Raw genomic sequence first — 26,593 nt, 5'->3', positions numbered from 1 at the left:
GATACCTTGGGACTGATGGAAAGAAGTAGAACAGAACTGACCCCCCTCCACACACACACACACACACACACACACATACACAAACCTAAACGGTAAATGAGGAGACCTGTTGCCATCACTTTATTCTTGACCGGCTCCGCACTAAGTAACAGTGCCGGCTGATGTGCTGATCATAACTTCATCGCAGTGTGTATTCATGAGCTCTTTGTTGCAGATGTGTGTGTGTGTGGAAGTCACTCTAGTACTGACAGCAATCCTGCTGCGTATGAATTATTCAACCGGCCCATAGTACATCATCCATATTTAATGGACGGGATCGCATACTTCTAACTGCAGCTTTCTGTTGACTATATGAAGCCGCTGCACACAGCTTCAGTCGTGAAACGCTGAGGAACATGAACGTGGTGGTTGATGATGGCAGGTGTGATTCTTGGATACGGTTTGAGGTTAAAATGATGATGCTTTTTCTTTGTCAGGTTCAGCAGATTAAATGGTTATATGGCTCTTGGGATGTTCTTACCATATACGGGTACAAGCTGGACCGAGAGTGATTGACATCGGCGAATTAATTAATAGCGACTGTGGAAAAAGGTCATTTACAAACATTTGTGCTTTTTGACCTTGTAACTGATTACTGGAAACATTCACACTAACTATGGGAACCTTCACATCTACTCACATTTGCAGTATTTTGCTTCCTTGTGACATGAATTGCTAATTGAACAGTTTTACAGGCAATCAATACCTCGTGTTCTCGTGGGAAGTCACAATACTACAAGTGTGAGCAGAGGTTAGCTTTACCAGAAAGAGACGCCACAATTCTGCTTCGTAGCTGAATATTCAGTATGAGGCATTTCTGTAAGGTTTCTACTTCTTTGAAGTCGTTCTGTTTTGTCATTCTACAGTCAGAGAAAACACCAGAACTTTCCTAATTGAACGTATCTCATCAAACAAAAATGAAACCCGCTTACATTCTGAAGAAATGTGGTAGAATTATAACTATAATGTCCCTCCTCTGAATATTAATGCAAAGTTCTGTCTCTGTCTTGCAGGGTTTACTTGAAGATATTAACACAGAAAGGAAAAACTCAGCAGCAACAGGCTTGAAAAAAGTGTGTGTTTCTGAGTCTGGATACATGTAGGATGTGGTGAAGAGGAAAGTGAGGATAGAGGCTATTTTCTCCCAGCTGTGCTCTCACCCTCCCGCGTTCTGTGAAGCGTCGAACACAAGGAGGCAGGAAGGAAAAGTAGGAGAGGGTCACGAGGACGACCTTCAGTCACCTGCGGCACCGGAAGACGGGCCGGAAGGGGCGAGTGGCTGACAGAAAGAGGGAGAGACGGGGACTGACGGAGGAGCAAAGGTTTGGAGGAGGAGGAGGAGGTCAAGGAGGCGTGGGAAAGTCCATTCCCCATGGCTACTGACCCAGGAGAGCCCACCGGCACTGAGGACTCCTCGGAGAAGCCTGATGGACGGAGGGAGGAGGACGCCGAGCGGGAGGGCGGGGAGGACCCACACAGGGAGAGGACCAACAACAACCCCTCCGCCTTCCTCCCCTCCAACACTCGGGAGAGGAAAGCAACGGGCGGAGAGGATGGAAGAATCCAAGGAGGAGGAGGAGGAGGAGAACCCAGGCAGGAGGGTGAGGAGAACCCGGCCAGGCCGATTTCCTTCTCCACGCCCTCCATACCGGTTGAAACTGGCCAGAAACGACTGAGGAGGGAGAAGCGCTTCTTCAGGAAGAGCGTGGAGGTCTGTGAGGAGGACGATGAGGTGGAGGTGACCCCGGAAGCGACCCACAGCGCCCCTCACCTGGAGCTGCGCTCCTCGGACTCGGTCTTCGCCAGCGGTGCCCAGCAGCAAGGGGCTGCTTCACTCTCTGCCGCCGCGGGCCATGACCCGTCCGGCACCGCCTCCCACCAGGAGCCGGGCAAGGAGGTACCTTCCGCCACACCCACCCAGCGGGGGAAGGAGAGGGATCGTGAGCAGGAAGAGGAGGCGGAGATGAAGGCCGTGGCAACATCTCCTGGAGGCCGCTTCCTCAAGTTTGACATTGAGCTGGGCCGAGGAGCCTTCAAGACTGTGTACAAAGGCCTGGACACGGAGACCTGGGTGGAGGTGGCTTGGTGTGAACTTCAGGTAAGAACAACCTGTCGCTTTTCTTCTTCTTCTTCTTGCGTCGCACCGTGATGCCAAAGGTTCAACATGTATCATTACATATTGTGCATCAGCAGGCACAATTAGCTACACGGTAGAATAACTCCCAAATTCTCAGTTCATACTCCAGCCCCGAGGGGTGAAATGGAAATAATAATATTCTGAGTGTGCTTCAGAGATCCTTCCATGATGCTTTGAGGAGAATAGTAGATGTGCACAATGAATCTGAAAATCTCGGCACACTCTTTTCCCGCTATTCCTCCTGTGAGACTGCAGTTCAGTGGAGATCAGGGTGAAAAATAGGAGCATTGCTTGTAGTTTAGTGACGGCACACTTTTCTGGGCCTGTTATGAATCATGAGCTGCCAGTACTGTGTTGGTTTTCTAATAGAAACGGAATATTTTGTATTAGCCTGAATTATATTAGTTCAGTCACAATACTTACGGTAAATGTTCATTTTAGGGATTATATTATTGGATTAACGCATTGCTGTAAATAAGGAAAGGGGCTTTATGACTCATGAAAAATGTCCACCCTTGTTACTTACTCAAAAAATATTTTTGAAGAAGCAATCAGCCTGTTTTCAGTAGGACTGGGCTGTATTGGACAATTATTGCTTTATAATTACAAATACTGCAAATAAGATATTGATACAATATTATAGGATTTACCATTGTCGCGTTTACCAAATGACATTATCAGTAATGTGGACATAAAGACACATATTAGAACAGCTAGAATGAATTGGTAACCTATCCTACTTATCCGTTAAAACCATTTTGGATAACCTAGAATATCCAACATCTCATTATAATTGTCTCATGTCGCTCCCTTTCTGCAACATATGCAGCATATGCGTATCAGAAAAGTCCTGGTGTTAAAGCTTGAATTTAATGTTAGACAACGTAGCTATTTAGGCTAGTTGTGGGGTAAAGTTACGGCTACAGTACAATTTATTGTGTCCTCTTGTCTGCCGGAAGCTCGGAATGAGATGCAAAAATGCATCTCATTCCATTTTCTCTTTGTTACGCATTGACATTTGTTAAACATCTAATACAACAACACTGTTACAAAGACATTCCGTGCTGCAGCCAACCCGGTTTTGTTATGCAGTGAAGTAATGGGAAACATTGTTAGATGGCGTGAATTCAACGTGCGGTGGGCGGCAGACCCGTGGAGGAGAGAAGAAATGCATCCTCTGACTCGTGGAGCCACAATAGGGAGCAGTGTCATGATAAGCCGTCCGATTTGACCGCAGGCTTTGAGGGAGAAGAGTCAGTCATGTGTTTGGTTTGGAGCTAATTCCGAAACAAGAGCCTCGACTAATCCTTAAGATCAAGCGCTGTCTGTTGGGCTGTCAAACAGCAGGCGCGCCCAGATCACCTTTTCTGGTTTCACTTTAACGCCGAGTGAATCAGCTTCACATCAGCAGTACATCTGCTTGGTATATCAAACGGCCCCGGATTACGTTCTACTAAAATACTTGATGTGTCCCTTTTTCAAGAGGTCTGCTCAGGACACAAGGGGGCTGCGCCGTATAGAGCTTTGGTTGAGGAGCGGGAGCATATCTCACGTGGTAATGCTTTTTTTTGGTGAATAAAAAGTCTAACTGATTAATGTGTCCATATTGGATATGAAAATGCATTGTTTTTGTCCACAATTGCAGTGAAATGAACAAAAGTTGTTTGTTCGTTTAGCATGGGGAAATTACTGGCATTACATCAGTATAAAATGAGAAACACTCTATGCTCATTGTACTGGATTAAATGTAAATCACGCACAGGTAGGGAGACGGCGTATTAGAGAAAAACAAGCCGAGAATTGGACACAAAGCGAAGGCAGGCAGAACGAGGAGAGTGAGAGACGGAGAGGGAGACAACGAGCCAAGCAGAGGATTACCCTGGCATCCCTCCCAGAGAGCAGTCGTGTTGCTAACACGGAGTTACCACATGCAGGGAGACACACACACACACACACACACAACCACTCGCCGCCCTGGTTTCCCCTCTAACTGATCCAGTGCCACACTCAATGCAACATTCTAGTTACACATGATCCGTCCTATTTAGCCTACTTCACCAAAGCTTTGAGTTTAAATGGCCGGTGGAGTTTAGTGAGGCAGTAGTCACCGGAATGGGAATGGTTCAATATGATTGGCTAGCCGTGTTAACAATGATTGATCTAATGTTGATAAATAGTTGATTACAGCATTGCTTTTTCCCCCTGGTGTTTGATGGAAAGATGAGTCATTTTCTATGATATAGTATATAATAATAATATAAACATAATATGTTTAATATAATGAACAGTGTGGATGTATTGAACATCCATATAACTATCTATGTTGTACCTAAATTTGTTAATTGTGATTATAAACAAACAATTATGGTTTTGTTGAAAGCCTAGACTATACTATAACTTTGAAATCCAAACAAGTCAATTGCAATTAAAAGTACAGGTCACAGTAATCGAACAACAAGCACAAGAATGTATCATAATATACAATCTACTATCTTTAATGCCCTTGGAGTGAAGGCACTGGATGGGACCTGATGTCCACGTGGAGCGTCTGAGAGAGTTTGTAGTTTCACGGTCTGAACAGCATCTTCTCTCTGTCTCTCCCTGGGAATTCCACCCCTAAAAGGGCAGCGCTCCACATCTCCCTTGCTACTACTCTGGAATGTGTTTGCCTATGTCTTGTATGTGTATTACATTTCTGTCTCTGTCCGCCCGTGTCAACATATGCCACTGTATGTGTCTGCCTGTCACCCACTACCTCTCTTCCTCGCTCGCCCTCCCTCCAGCCATCACTTTTTTTCTCACTGAGCGAGCATGCAGAGGGATCTGGGTTGAGTTAATTACAGTGGGTGCTCGTAAGGCCGGAACAAAAACCCTGCACAGACAGCACAACTCGGGTGGCAGACACCAGACCGGTTCAACCCAGTCCTCCCAGAGTGGTCCAAAGCTCAGCCGAGCTGATCGAGATGATCAGCACCTCAAATATTTGGTTCAACGTGTCAATTTTATTGAGCGTTTTGCAGCAAATAGAAGCTACTTCAGTCTTAATTTGCAGAGGCTGAGTCTCAGTAGATCTGCAGCAGTTTTTTGCCGCTTTTGCATATGTGGTGACCTGGCGTGAGGGGTCAGGATGGTTTGTAAGGTAGCAGCAGGTTAGACATGCATTTAAGCCCTAAACAATTCAGGGCTTTATTAAACCAACAGCAGGATTTTAAATTCTCAGTCAAGTCAGGACAACTTTGTTGGATCGGAAGACAGCGTGAAGACCTCATGAGGGGAATGATGTCATCCACTCCTCTTAAACCTTGTTATTGTTGTCTGCTACAATAAATGTACCGCGTTTCCTCGGTGAAATGGTTCGTCCTTATCGAGGCCATAAGAGCCCTTTGACGTGAGTATGAGTCCAGCTTCCAGCCCCCGTGAAACAGTCCAGACCCCTCGTTTACTTTTATACAATTGATCATCACATTGGTTTACATCATTTAAAAAAAGCTGTTGAGCGTTCACCTCTGGTTGCTGTCTGCTGCTCGCCTTATCGTATAGTTGATAGCTGTATTCCTATGCTTTAAAAACATGATCAACGCAAGCACTGGGAAAGTATTTAAGAAGAATATACTTTGTTGAAAAACCTTGCAAAATAATAATGTAATCATTGTAAATACTTGGAATGATTACATTATTATGCCTGTGGGCAGCACAGTGGTGGTTAGCAGCACCGTCTCCTTACAGCAACGAGGTCTTGCGTTTAAACCCGCCTGGCTTCTGTGTGGCTCTAAGGATCAGCGCTAATGAAAAAATGGAAAGGAATGGAAAACATTATTCTTTGGCTCAGTTTTTTTTAAAGCAGCAAAAGACAATGTTGTTTTGGCTAGCTAAGGCAAAAACAGACTGTTGTTGGGGGACAAAAGTTAGACTAGGAATCAGATGGACCCGGAAGGAATCGATCGACTCGTGGCACAAATAGGGCACCAACTGTCGGCAAGTATCCCTCGGGCTACATCCCCATTACCTAACCGACAATGGAGATCCGATTGCTAGTGAATGAGAGAGACATTACCACATCACACGGCCATTGATTATAGGCTAACACCTCAGGTTTAACACTGATGTGGCACTGAGGTGCCCAGTGACAAAAACATACATACAAAATATGCACCCAAAAAAAGCATCTTGTTATTTTTAGTTACCCTGCAGTAAATACTACAACTGTGAAAATGTTCTTCATTTGTTGAGACTGTATCCAAGGGCTCATCTTGTATTGTACATGGCACACAGAGTGAGAATATTTGCATTGGTAAAAGCAGCCGAACAGGAAGTATAAACATGCGCGTCTATCCCGCAGGTCCTGTTTTTATTCTAATAGCAGCACCCACTCTGCTGTGTTATAGACAGTAAGACCAAGTGTACAGTGTGTTCAGCCCGTCCTAGTTATTCTTTAGGAGACCTGCCCTGTGATCTTTATGCATTCAAAATAATTATTGGAGGTTCTCATTGCGATGAATTACAGGAAAAGAGAGTAGTCACTATGTCATGGACTCCTGAGCTGCCCTTTCCCTCCCCCTCCCGCCCTCTCTGTTTCTCTATTGCTTTTACATTTGCATTTGTCTGCTGGTTAGGAGGCGGTTCTCTGCATTTGTCTTCTGTGTTGACCATGAGCCATTTGGACTAATAGACATTAGCATACAATTCCACCTTATTATCCTTGTTTCCAAGAATTTATTTGAGGTGTTTCCTTTAATGTGTCACGTTGTGAAGGAGGCCTCCTCGCAGCAGTAATTGTATTTGGTTGCGCTTAGCACACTTGGCAATGAAAGAGGACTGTGACTAACTAATTAGACACTTTAAGAAAGCCCATTGCCCTTTTTCCGGAGCTGTCTTTGTGTGATTATGGGCGCGTGTGGATGGCTGTGCGCAGGGGAAGTAGGTTTGCGTGAGCCTGTCTAGACACAATCTCGCCAACTGAACTTTTTGCGACCTTTGCCGACCTTAGAGCTGTTTGACGCAACACTCAGCGAGAGACATGATAGATGCTGAAGAGGCAGCAGACAGGGACGCGCAGGCAAAAAAGAACGCCAGACAGTGACGCAGAGTGATGCTCCGATGAAGGAGTGAGACAAATAGGACGGAGGCAGTTGTAGAAATAAGCAGGGGTTCTGTAGAGACGGACAGCTTTGGGAATGGTTGTATAGGTAAACACATAATGGCCTGAGATTCGGGCTGGCTCTTGTCCATAGCCATAATATTGTAGCGAGGCTAAGCCTTTTTTGTTGATGCTACTTGCCTGTTGAGAGGGGAGATGTGGAGAGATAGACAGAGAGAAAAAGATGCCCGAAAAGATGAGACTAGCAGGTGGAGGAGAACTAGAGGCACAAAATCAATGCATGCTAGAAAAAATAGAAAACTCGTGATGAAAATAGACAGTGGTAGGGACAGAGAAACTGCATCACATGGAATCACGTGACATGTTTCCATACATACAAACATCAGCAGTAGAGCGTATTACACCATGAAGGAAAGTAATTAGTGAACAGCCAGTGTTACGGTGACTTCTATTTATAGTTTCGTGAAGTGACAATGGCTACCACCTGAGGTATGGAGTCACACACAATGGTTTCTTATTTTATTTTCTTATTCAGCATCTTTTACATAGATGGTTAAATGTCCTATATTGATAAATGCAAACACATAACAATAAACAGGTTTTTCTACTTTTCAATATCGTCCAAAAGTGGCCTCACACAGCAGGTCACAAGGTCAATCAATAGACTACCGACCTGAATTGCTTTGTTATATGTACACATGGAAATGGCAGACGACAACAGCAGTTGCTTGTGACAGTTCTAAAAATACACACTGAGCCACACAGCAATACCTGCATAGTGAAATGCTTTGATTGTGAGGATCAGGTTTGATTCATTGATATTACAATACCAGCGCACCACTTTCATTTTCATAAATTATATTAAATACAGGATTTTAAAGATAGGGGTGTTTTGTGTCTATTACTGATAAAAGTAACAAGGGTTTCAGAAAATATAAGAATACATAAAAACATGCTGGCAATGCATGACGTGATATAAAAGACACCGTATTTTTTTTTTTAAGCACCAAACAGCTCAGCACAGCATGCAGTGAGTCTCACATCCTATAAATAACCTGTGCACCAGTGTTTGACCCGGGCACACGTCGATGTGATGCTGCCTGTGCCTGTGAATTGGATTCCTGGAGTGTCCATTCAGCCTTTCATGCCGGGGACGTGTGGGGGATGCAGCAGAAATGTGTTTTATAAAGCCATGGGTTGGGTGTTGTCTCAGCACCGCCGCAACTTTGTGTCGCTAGCACCATCCAGTGGCAGTGACGGTGTTTGCAGTTGTGGAATTGACAGACTACTTTAGGACTTACAACCTCTAACAGCTCCGGGGAAGCGAATGTTTACAGCCACGCACGTAACTTGTTTTTGAACGTCGCTCTTCAGGACCGCAAGCTGACCAAGGCGGAGCAGCAGCGCTTCAAGGAGGAGGCCGAGATGCTGAAGGGGCTTCAGCACCCAAACATCGTTCGCTTCTACGATTCCTGGGAGTCCGTGCTCCGTGGCAAGAAGTGCATCGTACTGGTCACTGAACTCATGACGTCAGGAACACTCAAAACGTTAGCGCATTTTCCTCGTTTCCATCGTTCTCCATCGTTCAGTTTCGTGTTTCGTGACATACAAAATAATATTGAGAGGGATTTAATTGTCATAGCATTGGATTTGTGTTTTCCAACTGTGGCTGGTGACATTTTTGTTCTTTTTCCTCTCTGCACAGTTACCTGAAGCGCTTTAAGGTGATGAAGCCCAAGGTTCTGAGGAGCTGGTGTCGGCAAATCCTGAAGGGCCTTCACTTCCTTCACACCAGGACTCCTCCAATAGTCCACCGGGACCTCAAGTGTGACAACATCTTCATAACCGGCCCCACAGGCTCCGTCAAGATAGGGGACCTGGGACTGGCCACTCTTATGCGAACCTCCTTTGCCAAGAGTGTCATTGGTAAGCAACATAAGTAGAGCCAACTACCTCCAGCATTCCTGCAAATTATCTAAATTCAAAGGTTATGAAAATAAATAATCCAGCCAAAATGTATACCACTGGGTAAGAGAGGGCTGGGGGTGAGAAGAACAGGATGCTACTGAACTCCTTCAGAGTTTCATCGAGGCTGATTTGTGCCAACTTTCTGCGTAGGAGTGGACTTAATGGCCAACATTTGTAAATGCAAGTTTTCAAAGGGCTGACGTTAATTTCCCAAATTTAAAGCGTGGTTGGCGAAGGATTCCAAACGAGAAAAGAAACATGGGGGGAAGCGTAAATTGTTACCCATATGCAAAGGCAAAAGCAGTATTGTCTTGTCACAGCATCCTCCGAGTGAAGGCCTTTAAATATACTTTTATAGGACTTCAGCACTGTTCAGATTTATTACATAGCATCAGCTGCCTGGAGATATCGATTATTATTGACAAAGTCACTTTAAAATCCATGAGGGCCACACTAAGAGCAAAAAGAGATGAGATGTTGGCCGTGCGCGCCGACTTAAGCAATGCACTTTGAGTACCATTTAGCTCACTAACGTTTAACGAGTTTCCATTCCTCCGTAGACCTTGGGGCATTAGTGCTCTGCTGACTTTGATATGTGACAGTAACCACAGATTGAAAGTGACCGCCACGTTGGTGAAATAGTATCCGGCTGTTTTGCGTGTAATTGACTGTGAACCATCATCTGGTCATAACAGGAACCCCAGAGTTCATGGCTCCAGAGATGTATGAGGAGCACTACGATGAGTCTGTGGACGTCTACGCCTTCGGGATGTGCATGCTGGAGATGGCCACTTCAGAGTACCCCTACTCCGAGTGCCAAAATCCCGCTCAGATCTATCGCAAAGTCACGAGCGTGAGTCTCTTCGACTGCAATAATCTAATTCACAATTCACGTAACAGTAAAATGCCGTGAAATCCAAACCCAATGTCTTGATTATGCAATATCCCAGAAACTAATTTCATTATTTCCTGTTAGTTCAAGTCCCATTTCCTATTTTTTTAAAGGGTATAAAGCCAGCCAGCTTTGATAAAGTGAATGACCCAGAAATCAAGGAGATCATCGAATGTTGCATTCGTCAGAACAAGAGTCAGAGGTAAGCAGGTTTTGATTTTCATTCCATGATACACTACATTGTCTCGTTCTAGATTCCTGTTTGGGATCATAAAACATGCCATTCCTGCTCCTTCTCTCGTCTCTCCCTTGACAGACTCTCCATCCGAGACCTACTGAACCACGCATTCTTTGGGGAGGACACAGGGGTCCGGGTGGAGTTGGCGGAGGAGGACACAGGCACCCAGGAAAGTCTGGCTCTCCGGATTTGGGTTGATGAGCCCAAGAAGCTAAAGGGGAAGCACAAAGACAACGAGGCCATCGAGTTTAGCTACGACCTGGAGAATGATAGCGCCGAGGAAGTGGCTCTAGAGATGGTGAGACTATTTATGCCAGAGGCGTCGAAAACGGGTTGTGTTCTTTGAGTCCCAGTCCTGGTATCGATATTCCTCACCTGCTGCTTGTTTTCTGTAGTTTTATATAAAACTAGCCTCCTTTTAATTGAATTTTGGCAAAGGGTTTTGATGGTTAAAACCTTGCAGAAGGGTAATGGTGGAAGTCCCCGACTTTTCGACCAGTTCAAGGTACTTCCATCTGACCTACATTCCCTCAGCCCCCCTCTAACCTCTAAAAACTCTCTCTCTCTCTCTCTCTCTCTGTCAGGTGAAGTCGGGATTCTTCCATGAGAGTGATGCTAAGGTGGTGGGAAAATCCATCCGAGACCGCGTTAATCTTATCAAAAAGTCGCGGGAGCGTCGACAGCAGCAGCTCTTCCAGCAGCAGCAAGGCTTCGAAGAAAAAAGAGACCCCGCTCTCACCTCCAACACCCTTTCTCATCCATCCTGTCCATCCTCACTGGCGCCAGGGGCAGCTGGACAGGGAGGAGGAGGTGGAGGAGGAGGAGGAGGAGGAGGAGGAGGAGGAGGAGGAGGAGGGCAGGGGGCTGAGGAGCTGCCTGAAGTGGACCAGCAAGTCAGGCAGCAACATATTTTTAGTGGGACAAACCTTGGTCTGCCAGGTAGAGCATGCATGTCATTATGTTTCAGCAGTTATTTTATAAAATATGTACGCTAAGAGTGTTAACATTCCTTTTTCTTTCTAAAATGCTCTTTTACTCCGAAGGTGAGAGCATCGGGACCGCCAACTGTGAATCTTATGCAAGTGGACAGAGCCAGGCGTACTTGCAACAAGGGGAGTCCTACACAAACTCCCAGAATATTCTCCCAACTACGGCCTCTGTACGTCTATGCAATGTTTTCAAAAAACTGATTGATTGCTGCGTGAAATGTTTGTTTTGGGACAAATCGCATTGTTCATTAACTATTTCCCTGCTCTTCAGACTACTGGTGCATTGGTTCATCCTCAAATGCTCCCAGTTGTGGAGAGTGTGAGTGTTCCAAATGTGCCCATCGGTCAGAGCGTTAGTATGTCCAGCATGCCCGGGGGCCAAAGCGGAGGGGGACCCGTTGCTCAGACTTATCTTCAGCCCAGTACCATGGTTCCACAGGTATCACAAAGTGTCCCTCAACACGTGTTTCAGGTGAAAATGGTGATGGAACTAATTTGTATAAAATTTTATTCCATATTTACACTCAAGCTACAACATGTGATATTATTGTCAATGGAGGTAAAGCTATGGTACTTCTTTATCACATTTGGGCTTATTAGGGGGTTAAGTACAAATCATCCTCTTAACACTCTGAGATTGACTGTCTGGCTGTATGTTGTTCAGGTTTTCCCACAGGAGGTTAGTTAGTTGGTTATATGAATTTGTCAAATTACCTCTCAATTAATGTAAATTTTGTTGTGTAAAATAAGGCCTCTGCTCTTTCCAGTTGAGTAGTGCATCTCAAATGTCACTATAAAACACTGTGGGAAACCCTGTTTTATAACATTAATTGTGTTGATCGTTTATCCTCCTTTATCCAAAGCTAATTCTTACCTAATTTTTCACCACTTTCTTTTTCCCTCTTCCTTCAACGCCAATCATCATTCTGTCATTATCACCGAGTAGTCACAAACATTCCCATCAGATACGTTTCAAACTGCGACCCCCCATGGGTCATTGGCCCCCTCACATTCATACATACCTCCCGTTTCCCCACAAGCGCCCACTAATGTTCTCACTACGTCCATATCAGCCAATGATCCTGCTGGACTAGGGGGGCCAAATGTGCCTCTCGCTCAGCAGACCCAACCCCCTGCCACTCCCATGCAGCTCAGTGACATCATTCCCCAGGCAGCCCCCCAGCAAACACAGTCTGTCATGATCCCTCAGCGGACTATTGTCCATCAACAACAGATAGGGATGGATCCCCAGACCACCGGCCTTCAGCAAATGGAGGCCCAGGCCACTCTGCCCCAACAACAAGTTATTGCGAGTCAGCCGGCGACGGAACATCACCCACAGAGCCTTTCAGCTACGGCTGTCCAGAACCATCAACATGAGCCTCAGCAGCAGATCTACGTACCGAGGCCCGTTCCACCTGTCCACACAAGTCTTCAGCAGCAGGTATCACCTATACACGCAGGGATGGAGCAGCCATGTCGAGCCATGTCAATGCCAAAGGAAGGGGAGCAGTGTCAGACCTACAAACAACAACCGACCGGCGGTCCTCGTGAACAGACCATGATACAACCGCAAGTCCAACAACAACAGATTCAGCAAGCTCTGTTACAACAGCAACAAGCTTTCCTGCTCGAGCAACATCAGAAAGTACTACTTCAACAGCAGCAACAACAGGCCCAATTACAACAACAACAACAACTGGAGCAGCAGCAAGCCCTTTTAAACAAGAAATTCATGGATCAACAACAGCAGCAGGCTCTTATACAGCAGCAACAAGAGAAGCAGCAGCAGCAACAGCAAGGTCTTCTACAACAACAACAACCTCAACAAGCACTTTTACAGCATCTGTTAGAGCAGCAACAACAGCAGCCTTCTTCACAGCAAAAGCAGCAGAATCAGTTGTATCAACAACTTGGACAGAACCACAGTGGAATACAAATGGAACCAGATAAACAACAGAAAAGTGGACAACAGCAGCAACAAATTGTGTTACAGCAACAAGCCCAACAGTCTCAACAGCAAGCAGAACAATTGCATCAGCAAGTCTTGCTCCGACAAAGGGAACAACAACAGCAACAAGCACTAATACAACAACATCTTCAACAGCAAGCTATTTTACAACAGCATCAACTACAACAGAAAGCTCAGCTACAGCAGCAGCAACATGAGCAGCAACAAGTGCAACTCAAACAGCAGATAGAGCAGCAACAGCACGCTCTGTTGCAACAACAGTTTGAGCAACAGCGTCAGCAACAAGTGCTGTTACAACATCAGCAAGCAGAAAGGTTACAGCAACAGGCTCTGATACAGCAACAGATGCAAGAGCAACAGCAACAAGCCGCCATTGCGCAACTTCAGCAAACTGAGAAGCAAGAGCCTGTCCCTATTCCACAAAGTAACAGTAAGCAGCAGATTCAGCAGCAACCAACTGATGTGCAGCACGCGAGCATCCCAAAACTAAACGCCTCTCAGTTTGCACCTCATACCGCTCTGACACAGCAGCAAGTAATCGAGCAACATCAGCAAGCAGCGTTGATCCAGCAGCATCACACCACCGTGATGGAACCTCAGTTGCAGGCCAGCATTGAGGTGAGTCCGCAGCAAACTCAAATGCCCACACAGGCCCCAGTCCCCATGGCTATTCAGACGACGCACATCCCTCTTCAGACAGCTGCTGTGGTCTCAGCTCAGGTCCTTACCCAGCAAGGACAAAGTGAGGCTCATCCCCACAACCAGGTCCCACTCCAGTTTATAGCCCAGTCCACAGTCCAATCAGCTCAGGCTGTGATTGAGGCTCAAGGATCTCCTCCTACGGCAGTGATCCAGCAACAGACCCGCATCATCCAGACCCAGCAAATTCCTCTACAGACCAGTTACCCAGGACCTGCCGCACTCACGCAGAGGCAGGTAACTGCTCAGCCGTTACCTGCCTCTGCGACTCCGCCTCCGGAACTCACAACCGGCCAGTCCCAGCCTCCACTTTGCCAGGGCCCATCTGTGGACATTCAAATGATGGGCCTGCAAAACCAAGCGCCGGTTCAGCCTCCAGCTGCCATCACTCCAATTCCCAGTAAGATCCAATATGAAACTCTTGTTCATGCTCAAATGCCAGGCCCCTTGCACCCCCAGATCCAGCAACAGACTCAATGCCATGTACCTAGGCAGATGCAGGCTCAGGCTAACGCTGGCCCTTTGACCCCTCAGTTTATCTCTCAGCCTACCCACCAAGCCATGCAACAGGATGCGACTCATTTTATTCAACAGCAGCAGCCACAAGAGCAACTTCTGCAGTCTCATCTGGGGATTCTGTCTTCTGGCTCCGCCGGAAGCGTTGGAACAACGACAGATTGTCTGAATTCAGCAGGAGGCCCTGTAAACTTTGTTGCCATTCCTCATCCTTTGTCGCAAGCTGGCCAAGCTTATGTTCAAGGCCAAACAATGCTGCATCCAGTTATTCAGGCCCAGCAGCAGCCCCCAGGAGGCGCTGCCGAACCGTCAGTCATTCAACCCATGGCCCTGCCTCCGATGCCGCAGTCTACTGTGCAATACCAACAGAAGCTTTCTCAAGCGCCGCAGCCACTCGCTCCACCTCCTGCACAGGCCCAGTTACCGGCACAGCCCATCCAAACCCGCATCCAGCAGCCTCTTCCTATAAAGCAGTCGCCGATAGCCTTTGACGAGGGTCAGCTGCTCTCACAGTGTCCACCCGCCTTCCACCTGATGACTAATCGTCCTGCTCAAATAGCGGCAGGCGCGTCTTCATCTGTGCAGCACCAAGCCAAGCAGATGCTGCCTGCTCACACACACTCCCAAACCAGCATTCAGGAGCAATCAAACTCCCAAACACAGAAACACACTCAGACACACACCGAGACAACTATTGCTGAACAGCCTGTGCTACCCCTCGCCGTCTCTTTCGCACAACAAATGCCCATCAACCCGTCACATAACTCATGTCCCCCGACATCCCTAGCATTTCTCCCATTCCCTTCATCCCGCCATCCCAACGCTTCTCCTGCGCCAGAGCTGCCTACTTCTCCTCCAGCGGCCCAGGTAACCTTACCCGGGCAGGCCGCCTTTATACCCGCCTCCCCTCCACCTGTCACTGCTCTACAACCGCTTGACTCTAACGCCCCCAAACTGCCCCAAGCCTCGCTGCAAGACTGTGACCTTTCGCTGCTGGGCATTGCTCAGGTACAGGAACAACACATGCTGGCTGTATTACTAAGGAAATGATTCTTCTTTGCTGATATACTGGCAGAATGATTGAGATTACTGCTATCTAATTCTGTGAAAAGACTTTGACAGTGACTTTTTAACTCAAACTAACATGTGTTACATTTTAAAACATCAGTATATCCATAGAACAGTAGCTTTTTTTTTAACAAATACAATATCCATTGTTACATTATAGATTTACTTACCTTATGCTAATGCTTTTTTGTGTCTCCTGTTCTTTAAACCGGCATATTTTTTGCCTGTATTCATGTTATTTGACAGGACGGTCCGTACCTCTCAAGTACAGAATGCCATTCTTCATCAGGGTATGTTTGATATCAGTACTGTCTTATCTTAACTCTTTTTTTCCAAATTATTCACACTGCATGTCCAATCCCTCAGTATATTCATCCGTCATGATAAATACTATATGTTTGCTGATTGGAGAGATTATGAAAGCCGCTATTTGAAAGCAGCTTAAAAGGGCAAACATGTCAAATCTGTTTAGGGTATTTAGGGTAAATGGACTGAAAGGATGTTTATTTACGAAAATATCAAATAACCCAATTATATGTGAGATAAATAAAGTGGCTAGTTGCTGGACTTATACGTTTATCAGTTCTCCCAAAATATCTTAGGAAACAATCAAGATGATGATGTTATGTTCAACATAATATGATTTTGCATTTAGTCTGCGTTTGTTGCATATTTTAAATTATTAGGCATCATGTTTAAACTCCAAATTATAGCAGGGTAAAGCATTATGATTGCACCAGTTAGCTGATTTTGGCTTTTGGAGAAAAGCGGACTTGTTTTTGGACGTACGACATGTCTGAATCACATAAGAGAAAATGTGTGCATGACACCTATTCTCTAAAAAACTTGCATGTAAGGACAAGTTATCAACTATGGTTTTTCCTGAGGCCACACAAACCATATACGCATATTGTAGGGGTCAACAATTTCTTAACATTCACCTAAATAATTCGAAAATATTCTATGTTCTATTTTGTAATTCATATCATGAAATGTTTAAACACCACTACTTCACCCACAGGTCTGTTCCAGCTAATGTAGAAGAAACATTTCAGCTCTTAGCCAACGGGAAGTTTGAGAAATTAAAGACTCAAAGGAGAACTTCCTGTCAGAGGTCTGAGAAAGTTTCACATCAGTTTCAACTGACCATGCTCGAGGTAAAAAAACAACAACCTACAAAAGAAATAACGCTTGTAATGTTAAATCACACGTGCCAAATGATTTTTAAAAAGGCAACTATACAACGTACATTTGCGTTGCGATCCCTAGGTGTCAGGCAGTGGGGACAATATGGTGGAATGCCAGTTGGAAACCCATACCAACAAGATGGTGACATTTAAGTTTGACATTGAAGGGGACGCACCAGAGGACATAGCTGACTACATGGTACACTACTCATGAATTACCATCGTCTGAAAAGTACTCATTTTATGCATTAATAATTCCTTTTTGGTTGCATTTGTTTGTAGGTGGAGCAGGACTTTGTCCTTGATGTAGAGACGGAGAAATTTGTTGAAGAGCTTAGAGCCATAGTTAAGCAAGCTCACGAAATTCTTCAAACACATTCGCAGGTATATCGATTAACATATTTCCATCTATCACTTCTCTCCTTTCTTTTTTTCAGTTTTTATTGAATAGCAATGGATTTGAATCTTTGTGTGTTTATTAGACTGGATCAACCGACCAGTTGCATGTGAGCACTCCCACTAGCTCTTCAGGTGAGTTATGAATACGTGTTTTTACAGTGTCTTTACAGTGTTAGAAAATGCTGTGTGTTCTATAACCTAACATGCTGTGTCTAGTAACATTTCTTTACCATTTTCAGTGGACTCAGCGACCCATTCTTCACCAGTGGGACGCTGGCGCTTCTTCATTAACCAGACCATCCGACAAAGAGACTCTCTATCAGGTCAGGGAGCCGGCACACCACCACCCTGCGTGGAGATGAGAATACCTGAGTCTCCTAAAGCAGAGAGAGGTAACCTCTCTCCGGGTTTAATGCTTTGGCTTAGTTAATATTACTGACATGACCTCATAACAGAAAGTAACTGGGTGTTCTTCTCTGCGGCTGTAGAAAGTGAAGGATCCCAGAGTCTGGAGTCCCCGACGGAAATGGTCTTTAACCCCTGTCCCACCCTTTCTGCCACCTCCCCTCCAATCTCCATTGTCTTACCCCCTAAACCCATGGTCCCCTCAGCCACTGCTGCCCCAAGTCCTCAAAACACTTTATCTGAAAGCATGTCGGCACCAGCCTCCACCCTCGAGGCCTCTGTCCCTTCCACTGCTTCAGGTGGTCTTGAACTGCCGGTCCTCCCCTCAGCTCCTGTGGACCAAATTCACACTGTTCCCTCATCAATAACAATACCCGACGCTGCTAACTGCCCCACTTTGTCCACCTTGTCCACTGCTCCTACTGTTGTGTTTCCTACACCCCCCACCATTATCCCTGATGTCCTCTCTCCTCCCGGAAGCAGTAGTTGCTCCACTTTAGGTCAAAGTGTAGGGGATACAGTAATACCTGCTCCAAAGTCGTCATCCTCCTTTCATCCCACTCCTCCTGCTCCTGCAGTGACCTCTACTCAGCTGCAGCAGGAACGGGCCCTGCAACAGTCTCTCCAGCATTTACAACCCCAGCAACCGATGCAACCGCCAATGCCACTTCAACAACAGATGCCTGAGATGCAGGTGTTTCCTCAGACAGGTCATGCAGAGTTGTCACAACAGTCGGCGCCTCTTCAACAGTTTCTGCCACCAATGTCCCTCCAGCAGCCCCCACAAGATCTTTTTCAAGAGCAGACAGCGCAGCATTCCCCGCAGATACAACAGCCTGCGCTGCCGCAGCAGGTTCTGGCACCGCAAGCTGCCGTGGTTCCTCAGCAGCAGGCCCACATTGATCACCAGCAGCAGCAACAGTTACATTTGCAACAGAATATACACTTACAGCAGCTCCAGCAGCAGCAGCAGCAGATGTTGATGGGTGCTGTGGCTTTAACCACAGATCAAAGCCAAATGCTGCCTCTGTCAATTAGCCAACAGTTTCTTCAACAACAGGCACAGCTAAGTGGCAGCTCTTTAGCACAACCGCAGATTCCACAACAAACCCCCCAGATCGCTGCCGAGCTGCTACACCAACACGTGCAGTCACTGCAACACACCGAGCAGCAACAAGAGATGGCCAAAGGGACGGACACGTCCCAGAAACCGCCACAGTTTCTGCAGCAGAAGCAGTCCTCTTTACAGATATCTGAGTCAGAGGTGTCCACGGGAGAGACATGTTTCACAGATGACACCTGCAGCTACTCCACCCCCTTCCATCCTTCCTCTGACTCCTCTGTGCCGCCTCTCCATCTTGGCACCTCTGAAGCCCCCGTACCGACTCTCTCCCTCGCAATGACACCATCCCCTGCTCAGCCGTCCTCTGTGGCCGAGTCAGACAGCGAAGGCCCCCCAAAAATTGAATATGTGGATAACCGCATTAAGACTCTGGATGAGAAGCTGAGGAACTTGTTGTACCAGGAGTACAGCAGCGGGGCCGGCCTGTGCGCCTCGGGCCCTACATCAGCCACCTCCACATCAGCAGGAGGAGACGAGTCGTGTGAGCCGCAGTCGCTCCGCCACCTGTCTTTGACCCTACCTCCCTCCTCCTCCGATACTTCCCCTCAGTCATCCTCCTCTTCCTCCCCCACCACCTCCCGCTCCTCCTCTACCTCCCCTGACCCAGAGAGAGATGGCGCAGGAAGGGAGGCTTCCTCAGAATTACCCAACTTTGCGGAGATGGAGCCTGTGGAGCAACAGCCTTGCCCATCTCTCCCCTCCAACTCTGCCTCGTCCACCCCGCCCGCCTCTCTCCTGCCTCCCAATCACGATGAATTTGGTCGGCCCCAGCGTCCACCGGTACCAGGAGAACCAACCATTCTTGTGAGTGAAAGCCACAGAATAAATCCTAAAAAAAATTTTTTGTACTGTTAAATCTTTTAAGGTTAAATATTTGTCTCTCCGTTTTGAACAAGTCCATGCAGCCCCTCTTAATTCTCTTAACTGTTCTAGGCTGTACCCCCACACTCTGACACCAGTACCACTGGAGACGCAACGTGGCCCCACAATCAGCACCCAATCCCCCTCCGGCATGGACACCAGAAGCACAATGCAGGAGGTGGATATTTTGGCCTAAACCTGACATGTCCTAGTATCAGAAATCCTGTTAGCAAGAAATCCTGGACTCGCAAATTCAAAAACTGGGCATGCAAACTGCGCCACTCCGCCAGCTTGTTCAAGAAGCCCAGAGTCCAGAAAGGTAGCGTCCTCTTAGGGAGCGAGAGAGAGAGCGAGAGAGAGAGAATGGGTTGTTGGGGCATGGACTTAAATCTAATATCTAATACTAGTTTTAACATAGTAAAATAACTTGCTAAACCAACAGGAGTTAGTATCCATTAATGTGAAACACTGTTTAATGTTTACAGCTAAAGAATCTTATTTGTGCTTATTGTAATGTCACATTATTCTTAATGCAATGTAAGTTTTGACACTACATACATTATTGTTTTGTTTGCATTGAAATCTTTCCTTTTGCATGGGTTTCTCACCCGGAGGAGAGAGCAGAGTAGGCGGGGGGGTGAAGATTGGCACAGTGTAGGGAGAGGAGGGCTTCAGAGATCTGATGCCCATTCCAGTGCAGAGGAGTGAAGCCCACCAGTGCCTGTGACCATGACAGCACCCTTCTAATGACGCACCCTCTTTTGCCCCAAATCCGTGAACACGGCCAGCAGTCACCCCCTCACCTCCACCTGCCGGCTCAGTGTAGACAGCACCAACCTCTTGTCATATCGCAAATAAGATGGATGCTAAATTGTTAAAGAGATATTATGTAATCTGTTCAGAATATGTGTACAGAATGGCACTGCCCCATGAAGATTATTTTATCATTTGAATATTCAAATTATAATGAAAGTCCTAATTTCTAGTATATATGGTGCAAATGATCCATTAGGGCTATAAGTTACTGTTACTGCATAGGTAGGCTAAGACACATCAATCATACAGCTGAGATATATCCCACCGGTAAAGTATTTCAGCCATCTCGCATGTGTTTGTGTTTTCATGTTTAACAAGTACAGCTGCAGCGTAGATCCTTTGCTTTAAGTTCACCCGCATGAGCGTGTACGTTCTGTCATACACAAGTGACTAATAATGTATGATTATCAATGAGTAACACCTTTATCAGGCTGTTAATATCTCCATTGTTTGCTAATGTATTAATCCTAAATATCAAACAATGAACATAATCACTTTGGATCTGAGCACAGATCTCAATGTGTTCTGGCATACGAGTGGGGATATGGTGAGAATGAGAGTGGATGTGTGGGTGGGTGGGTACACTGTACACATTCAACTGCCACTTGACACATGTGTCTTCCCTTAATTAAATGACATATTATAATGTTAATTTGATTAAAACAAGCATTTACCACCCCTTCACACACCCCATTACACATTTCTCGAAAGTATCATTATTTTTATAGCTACAAAAAAACATTTGGTCTTCATACTGTTTTGTTTATAGTTTAGAAATGTTATAGCCAAAGAAGTAAATATATATAATGATACATTTCCTATACTTTTATAAAAAAGTAATTTCATTCACCATGTTGATGATGTGTGACATTGACAGGTGATTCTTCTTTATGTTCATGCCCCGTGTCTCCGTGTGCATCTGTATGTGTCTTATTTTCACGTATATCTTTCCATCTGTTGTGTGTGTCTACCTCGTCATTTATGTGTTCTTTGTACTTGTGTTCCTGTCTCTGCGTCCTTGTCTCCCCTTCTCGCTTTTCATCGCTGTCTCGTTATCAGAAGGAAGTTCCAGCAGTCAGACTCTTAGAGAGGAGATGGAGGCACCACCGCCAAACCCACCTCATTCACGCCAAGGACGATTTCAGGTAGTAGTCAGTATTTTTTTTTGTTTTGTTTTTATCTCTGCCACTCAATTGGTCTGAATCGTCATTGCGGTCTGGACAAGCATGTGACGCGTCCTCTGCCATCAGGTGACTCCGGTGCTCCAGTCCTCTCCCCCGAAGGCTGCGCCATCAGGCCCCGGAAGCACTCACAGGAAAGTGGGCCGCTTCTCTGTGACCCAGGCTGAGACTAAGAAGGAGCACAGGCAGCCCAACAGCTCCCCGCTGTCTCCTGATCTGGTGAGGGAGAGGAGGAGATCCCGGGCAAAGGACGCAGAGAAGGAGGAAAGTAAGAGGACCCCAGCGATGGCTCACCTGCCTCGAGGTCATGGACACAGCCACTCACCCCTGGACAGCAGCGACGATGATGATGATGAGTGTGAGCTGGAGGATGAAGACCTGAGGAAAGAACTTCACAGGCTCAGAGAGAAGTGAGTCAGTGAAGGGGGAAATATTTGTCTGTCTATCAATTACATGTTCAATTTTATGTCTCCATTGATTTTTTTTGTGTCTTGCCTTTATGAGAAATGTTTTCCAACTTTTTTTGTTTTGCGCATCTCTCCTTGTCATCTTCATTTTCGGTTCATGAATTTGCATCTTTTCCTCTGCAGGCACATCAAAGAGGTGGTATCCCTTCAGTCCCAGCAGAACAGTGAGCTGCAGGAGCTCTACAGACAGCTTCGTTCCCTCAAAGATCAACGGCAGAGTCTGCCCATCTCTCTGTCCCGCTCAACTCCTCTTCCCACGGGACCTCCTGTCCTTTCTCCCCGAAGGCCCAGGCCCGCCAAAATCAGGCTCCGGCCGCGGCCCCACTCTCACATGGATAACAACGGAGTTACATACTCTGGTAGGTACTCACTTTTATCAATTCGTTCACTTTCACTTCTCTTTCTTCTGTTGCTATATTTCCAACATGTGAATGTCTCTTGTTTCCCCCCGTCCAGGGATTCAGCAGTCGAGTTTCTCTGGTGGTGAACAGAGGATACTGCCTCTCTGTTGCAACCCAGAGCACTGCCCTTCACTGCCTGCTAAAAGAGGTGCGGTTTTTGTCATCGAGAGAGCACAGAATTGAGTGAAAATCAGTAGTATTATTATTATATGTGCTCAAATCTTTCCCCAGATCACAGTCCTCTTCAACAAAGCACATTTACAGATGAACTGCACAAACTCGTTGATAATTGGACGAAGGAAACTGTGGACCCTGTACCGCCCAAGCCTTCGCTGAATCAAATTAAGCAGATTCAGCAGGTGCAGGAGTTGGGAAGCTGGAGTCAGCAGGCGGAGGTAGCACTACCTTAATTTACCGTCATTTTTAATTCCATATGAAATGAACCTTCCTCTAATGTGATCATAGAAGATGATTAAAAGAATCCAGACAGCATGAACTTTGGTTTCAAAAGCAAACCGTACCAAAGCATTATTTGTGTTCTGTAATATTCCCTCAATATTCATTATTATATTCCATACAGGTGGCTCCACCAGGTTGGTTTCCAGGGGCGCCCCTGAACCCCCAGGCAGCCCCGACCCCTGCATGCTTGCCTGTGGCAGCCCCTCCCCAATACACAGGTGGAGGAAGCTTGTCCACCCTGCACTCTCCGGGACCGCCACTGCAAACGCACATGGCTCAAGTTCCGCAGCCAAGTTTACACCTCCAACAGTCTATCCCCCTCCAGCAGCTGACCTATCAGCAGCCCCCACTCAGCCAGCAGATAACGCAGCCCCGGCTGCAAGCCCCCACAGAGCCCCGATCCCTATCACAGACACGACCCGTCACCCAACCGCCCCATTCGCCACCTCAAGGCCAACCGCTGCTGCCTTCCCAAATTCCCACACCTCCGGTGTCCATGGTGGCGTCTCTGCTGCCTGGCACAGCTGCAGCTAAAGATAGCACCGCTGCTACTGGGGGGGCATTTTGTCCCTGTTCCGCAACCTCTTCAACCTCTTCCTCCTCTTGCTCTACTGCTGCTCTACCTTCCAGTGCCAAAATTCACCCCAAAACTCCCAGCTCTTCTCTTTCTCTTGGACAGAAGTGAAAACCAAGATGAGGGAGTGAGGTCAATAGGAAGGTGCAAGAGATGGAAATACTGAGTGGATCAGGGTGTAAAGGAGATCCCTTCGGAGTGCTTGTTCTGCGTCTGCGTGAGAGAGTTGACACTGCAATAAATATATGGATTCCAGTGTATGTTTTGGATGCGATGGGGAGTGAATGGGAGACATGGTAGGTTATAGTATGTACAGACAGAGGGGTCACATGCAACACAGCGGGTGGGTTTATGAATCATGCTATGTTTGGGTGTTGAGATGTACAAATTCTTATATGTATGAGTGTGTGTGTGTGTGTGTGTGTGTGTTTATGGAGTATCCGAGTACACATTCCTTATGTACTTTCACGGAAATTAACACGTTTTTGATTTCAAACCTACTCAGTTAGACCTAAATTCCTCATTAGCAGACATATACATTACTAAATATTTTAAATGTTTCATCGGCCAATGCTTTCGGTCAGACTATCAATTTTAAAAGTGCAATTAGTAGTGGTAACCTAAAATGAATCAACGTGTTGTATGAATTTGTCTGTCAGGTCTCAATTATTTTTGTAGAAGCCCATTGATGAGAACCAGACCCAAAGAGAAACATAAAACTGAAACCCTACAGCACAAGGCATTTAATGGGCAATGAAAAAAAGAATAATGTAACATGCTGAGTGATGCGATATAAGTTGATATAAATTAATGATATAATGGTAAATTAAAATATGCCACATGTGTACACTCAGCCCAAGACTGTATGACCTTACTTGACCTGCCAGACTGCGATCTGCTTGCACCTGCTGCATATTCAGGAGACTCACATCTACTTTTTGCAGCCCACTAAGATAATTCATTATTAGTCAATTTGCTTTAGGTTCATTTTACATTTTTTGCTTTCAGTATATGCTCTGCATATCCAAATATATCACAGTTTCATTCCGAGGAAGAAGAGGAGAAAGAAAAATAATTGTCTAGAGAGATCACATGAGTTGTACCCATTTTGCCTTTTCAAATGATGTCATTTTTTTAGGTGTATATTGCTTCTGTGTGACAAAGCCTTGTGATGGTCAAATAGCCATGTTGCATGATAAATTGCACCCCTTTTTCTTTCATTCAGTGAAACCACCGTACCCAACCTAAAATGTTTATCCTCCATATGTTTCGGGCTTGTTTCCTGAAGACACACAAGTTATCACATGTCAGAACATGTGTCAGCTTGATGTCCAACAAGGTTGTCAGATCCTCACTTGCCTTTTAGCCAACTTTTTTTGGCTAATTGTGCTTTATGCACACTGCAAAAGGTCTACTCAAGTCAGAAATAACCAGTTCCCCTATTTTTATTTGCTGTACATTTTATTGGGTTATCAGTGCAATGAGCCAAAGACACATTTGGTCAACAACAGTCAGTAATACACTTTGCTAACGCTAATACACGTTTTGGCTTAACACGTAGCCTGTAGTCTAAGCAGCATTTGTGTACTAATAGAGAGACTGTGTGTGACTGAAAACAGCAGATTGTTCTGTTTGTTAAAGACTACTATATGTAATTTAAAGACATTTAAATTATAAATGGTTAATGAGGAGGAGTTTCTGCTAAAGGGTAAGGTTATTTAAAAATGACATAAGCTATAATACAACAATTATTTTCTAAATTTTTCAAGACAAACCTCATTGTCACAGAGATTTAGTTCATTATTAGTAAAGGTGATACTCCGTTCTGTCATGTCTGATACTAACATGTTGACTGCAAGCTACAGCTTAATGATCATGATTTATGATGAGGAGCTGGCCGTGTCGTTGAAGTGTTACCAAAATGTTATCTAAAAGATAAATTATTTTTGTATTTTGAAAAGGGGTTGTACAAATTGTAAAAATGTGTTCTCATTATTATAAATCTGAGGTTATTTGAAACTAGAAAACACTGGTTTTCATCTGTGTTTACATGGGACTTCCCCGACTTAATACACTTCTCTCTCCTGACAGGACAGGGTGACATATTAACACTTTCAGGTAATGTTTGACCTCTTATTCCAATTTTGAACCGTGACAACCTAAACGATACAAAGCATACATACAGAATACTTTTGAATTTTGCATTCACAAATTAATGCAACACAAATCTGGGGGGTCCCACAGTGACATGAATGAGAACCAATGATAAAAGGACATTTGAGCAGAGTAACTTCTGAAATTGAAGTATGTTGCTGGTGAAATAGCATCTATAAAGTGCAACTAATTCAATTGTTGATTTTATTTATGTTTTTTAACTAATCAAAATAAATGATTTAAAACATCAATGTTGTTTTTTATATTTACCTTGGCAAAACCTTGTACTTCTGCCACAGCAACGACTTCATCTGGAGGTTTGAGGTTCAGTTAAGTCAAGTTAACAAAATTCCAAATACAGCAGTAAAAATACAAGCGTATAATACATTTTTTGGAATAAAAACAAAACCCAGGGACTTTTGTAATCCTCAGTTCATCCTCACCGCAACAAGATGGAGACAGCCGTGAACGCCCTGAGCGGGAGTTACACGCCAAAACCCTTCATGCCACATCCCAACACAATAATCAGCTGTGCACATTAAAGTACATTACAAGAGCAGTGTGGTGGCAATGCAGAGCCCTTTCACTCCCATTCATTTTAAAATCTAAAAAATACTTTATTTGTATTTGTTGAGGTATAATGTTATTTATTGTTAAATAATTACAAATACAAAAACACATAGAGATCAATCCTTTCAAATTGTGAAATACTTATAAATAAAAACAAAATATTTTTATAAACTAATGGAAAACTAAATGAAAGGGTGCACAGTCTGAGATGCATTAATCTACTCTAATAACTCTATTAGAGTAGGTCTATTAGGAGTTTTTATTTTCTCAAAATATATTTTGAGGTGATATATCTTTTCTTTACTTCCAATAAATAAAAGTGTGTTGTATAAAACTATTACATTAGGCTGTACAAATAATATACCTGTATGTTATTGACA

At 45.1% G+C, this 26,593-nt stretch overlaps 1 protein-coding gene across 5 annotated transcripts in view; it reads left to right on the top strand.

The window, feature by feature from the left end:
* Nucleotides 1-25,891, top strand: part of wnk3 (WNK lysine deficient protein kinase 3) — a 31,138-nt gene extending 5,247 nt beyond the window's left edge. Inside the window, exons 2-25 of one of the 5 annotated variants that reach the window (XM_078092208.1) lie at nucleotides 1,053-2,137; nucleotides 8,649-8,821; nucleotides 8,980-9,200; nucleotides 9,938-10,095; nucleotides 10,248-10,336; nucleotides 10,451-10,670; nucleotides 10,957-11,311; nucleotides 11,416-11,531; nucleotides 11,633-11,800; nucleotides 12,308-15,556; nucleotides 15,863-15,906; nucleotides 16,638-16,773; nucleotides 16,886-17,002; nucleotides 17,086-17,187; nucleotides 17,286-17,334; nucleotides 17,442-17,594; nucleotides 17,691-19,534; nucleotides 19,664-19,910; nucleotides 21,467-21,552; nucleotides 21,658-21,998; nucleotides 22,179-22,414; nucleotides 22,512-22,604; nucleotides 22,688-22,851; nucleotides 23,037-25,891. In XM_078092208.1, the coding sequence (XP_077948334.1) occupies nucleotides 1,412-2,137; nucleotides 8,649-8,821; nucleotides 8,980-9,200; nucleotides 9,938-10,095; nucleotides 10,248-10,336; nucleotides 10,451-10,670; nucleotides 10,957-11,311; nucleotides 11,416-11,531; nucleotides 11,633-11,800; nucleotides 12,308-15,556; nucleotides 15,863-15,906; nucleotides 16,638-16,773; nucleotides 16,886-17,002; nucleotides 17,086-17,187; nucleotides 17,286-17,334; nucleotides 17,442-17,594; nucleotides 17,691-19,534; nucleotides 19,664-19,910; nucleotides 21,467-21,552; nucleotides 21,658-21,998; nucleotides 22,179-22,414; nucleotides 22,512-22,604; nucleotides 22,688-22,851; nucleotides 23,037-23,600 (9,651 nt within the window). In that variant the 5' untranslated portion in view covers nucleotides 1,053-1,411 and the 3' untranslated portion in view covers nucleotides 23,601-25,891. Of the gene's footprint in view, nucleotides 1-1,052; nucleotides 2,138-8,648; nucleotides 8,822-8,979; nucleotides 9,201-9,937; nucleotides 10,096-10,247; nucleotides 10,337-10,450; nucleotides 10,671-10,956; nucleotides 11,312-11,415; nucleotides 11,532-11,632; nucleotides 11,834-12,307; nucleotides 15,557-15,862; nucleotides 15,907-16,637; nucleotides 16,774-16,885; nucleotides 17,003-17,085; nucleotides 17,188-17,285; nucleotides 17,335-17,441; nucleotides 17,595-17,690; nucleotides 19,535-19,663; nucleotides 19,911-21,466; nucleotides 21,553-21,657; nucleotides 21,999-22,178; nucleotides 22,415-22,511; nucleotides 22,605-22,687; nucleotides 22,852-23,036 lie in introns of all 5 variants that reach the window. The other 4 variants (XM_078092211.1, XM_078092206.1, XM_078092213.1 and 1 more) reach the window with 4 other exon arrangements.
* Nucleotides 25,892-26,593: the final 702 nt, after the last annotated feature.

This window comes from Gasterosteus aculeatus, chromosome 2, assembly GCF_964276395.1.
Source record: "Gasterosteus aculeatus chromosome 2, fGasAcu3.hap1.1, whole genome shotgun sequence".
NCBI lineage: Eukaryota > Metazoa > Chordata > Actinopteri > Perciformes > Gasterosteidae > Gasterosteus > Gasterosteus aculeatus.
The sequence above is the reverse complement of the archived record's forward strand: the minus strand, read 5'-3'. Positions and strand labels throughout refer to the sequence as shown.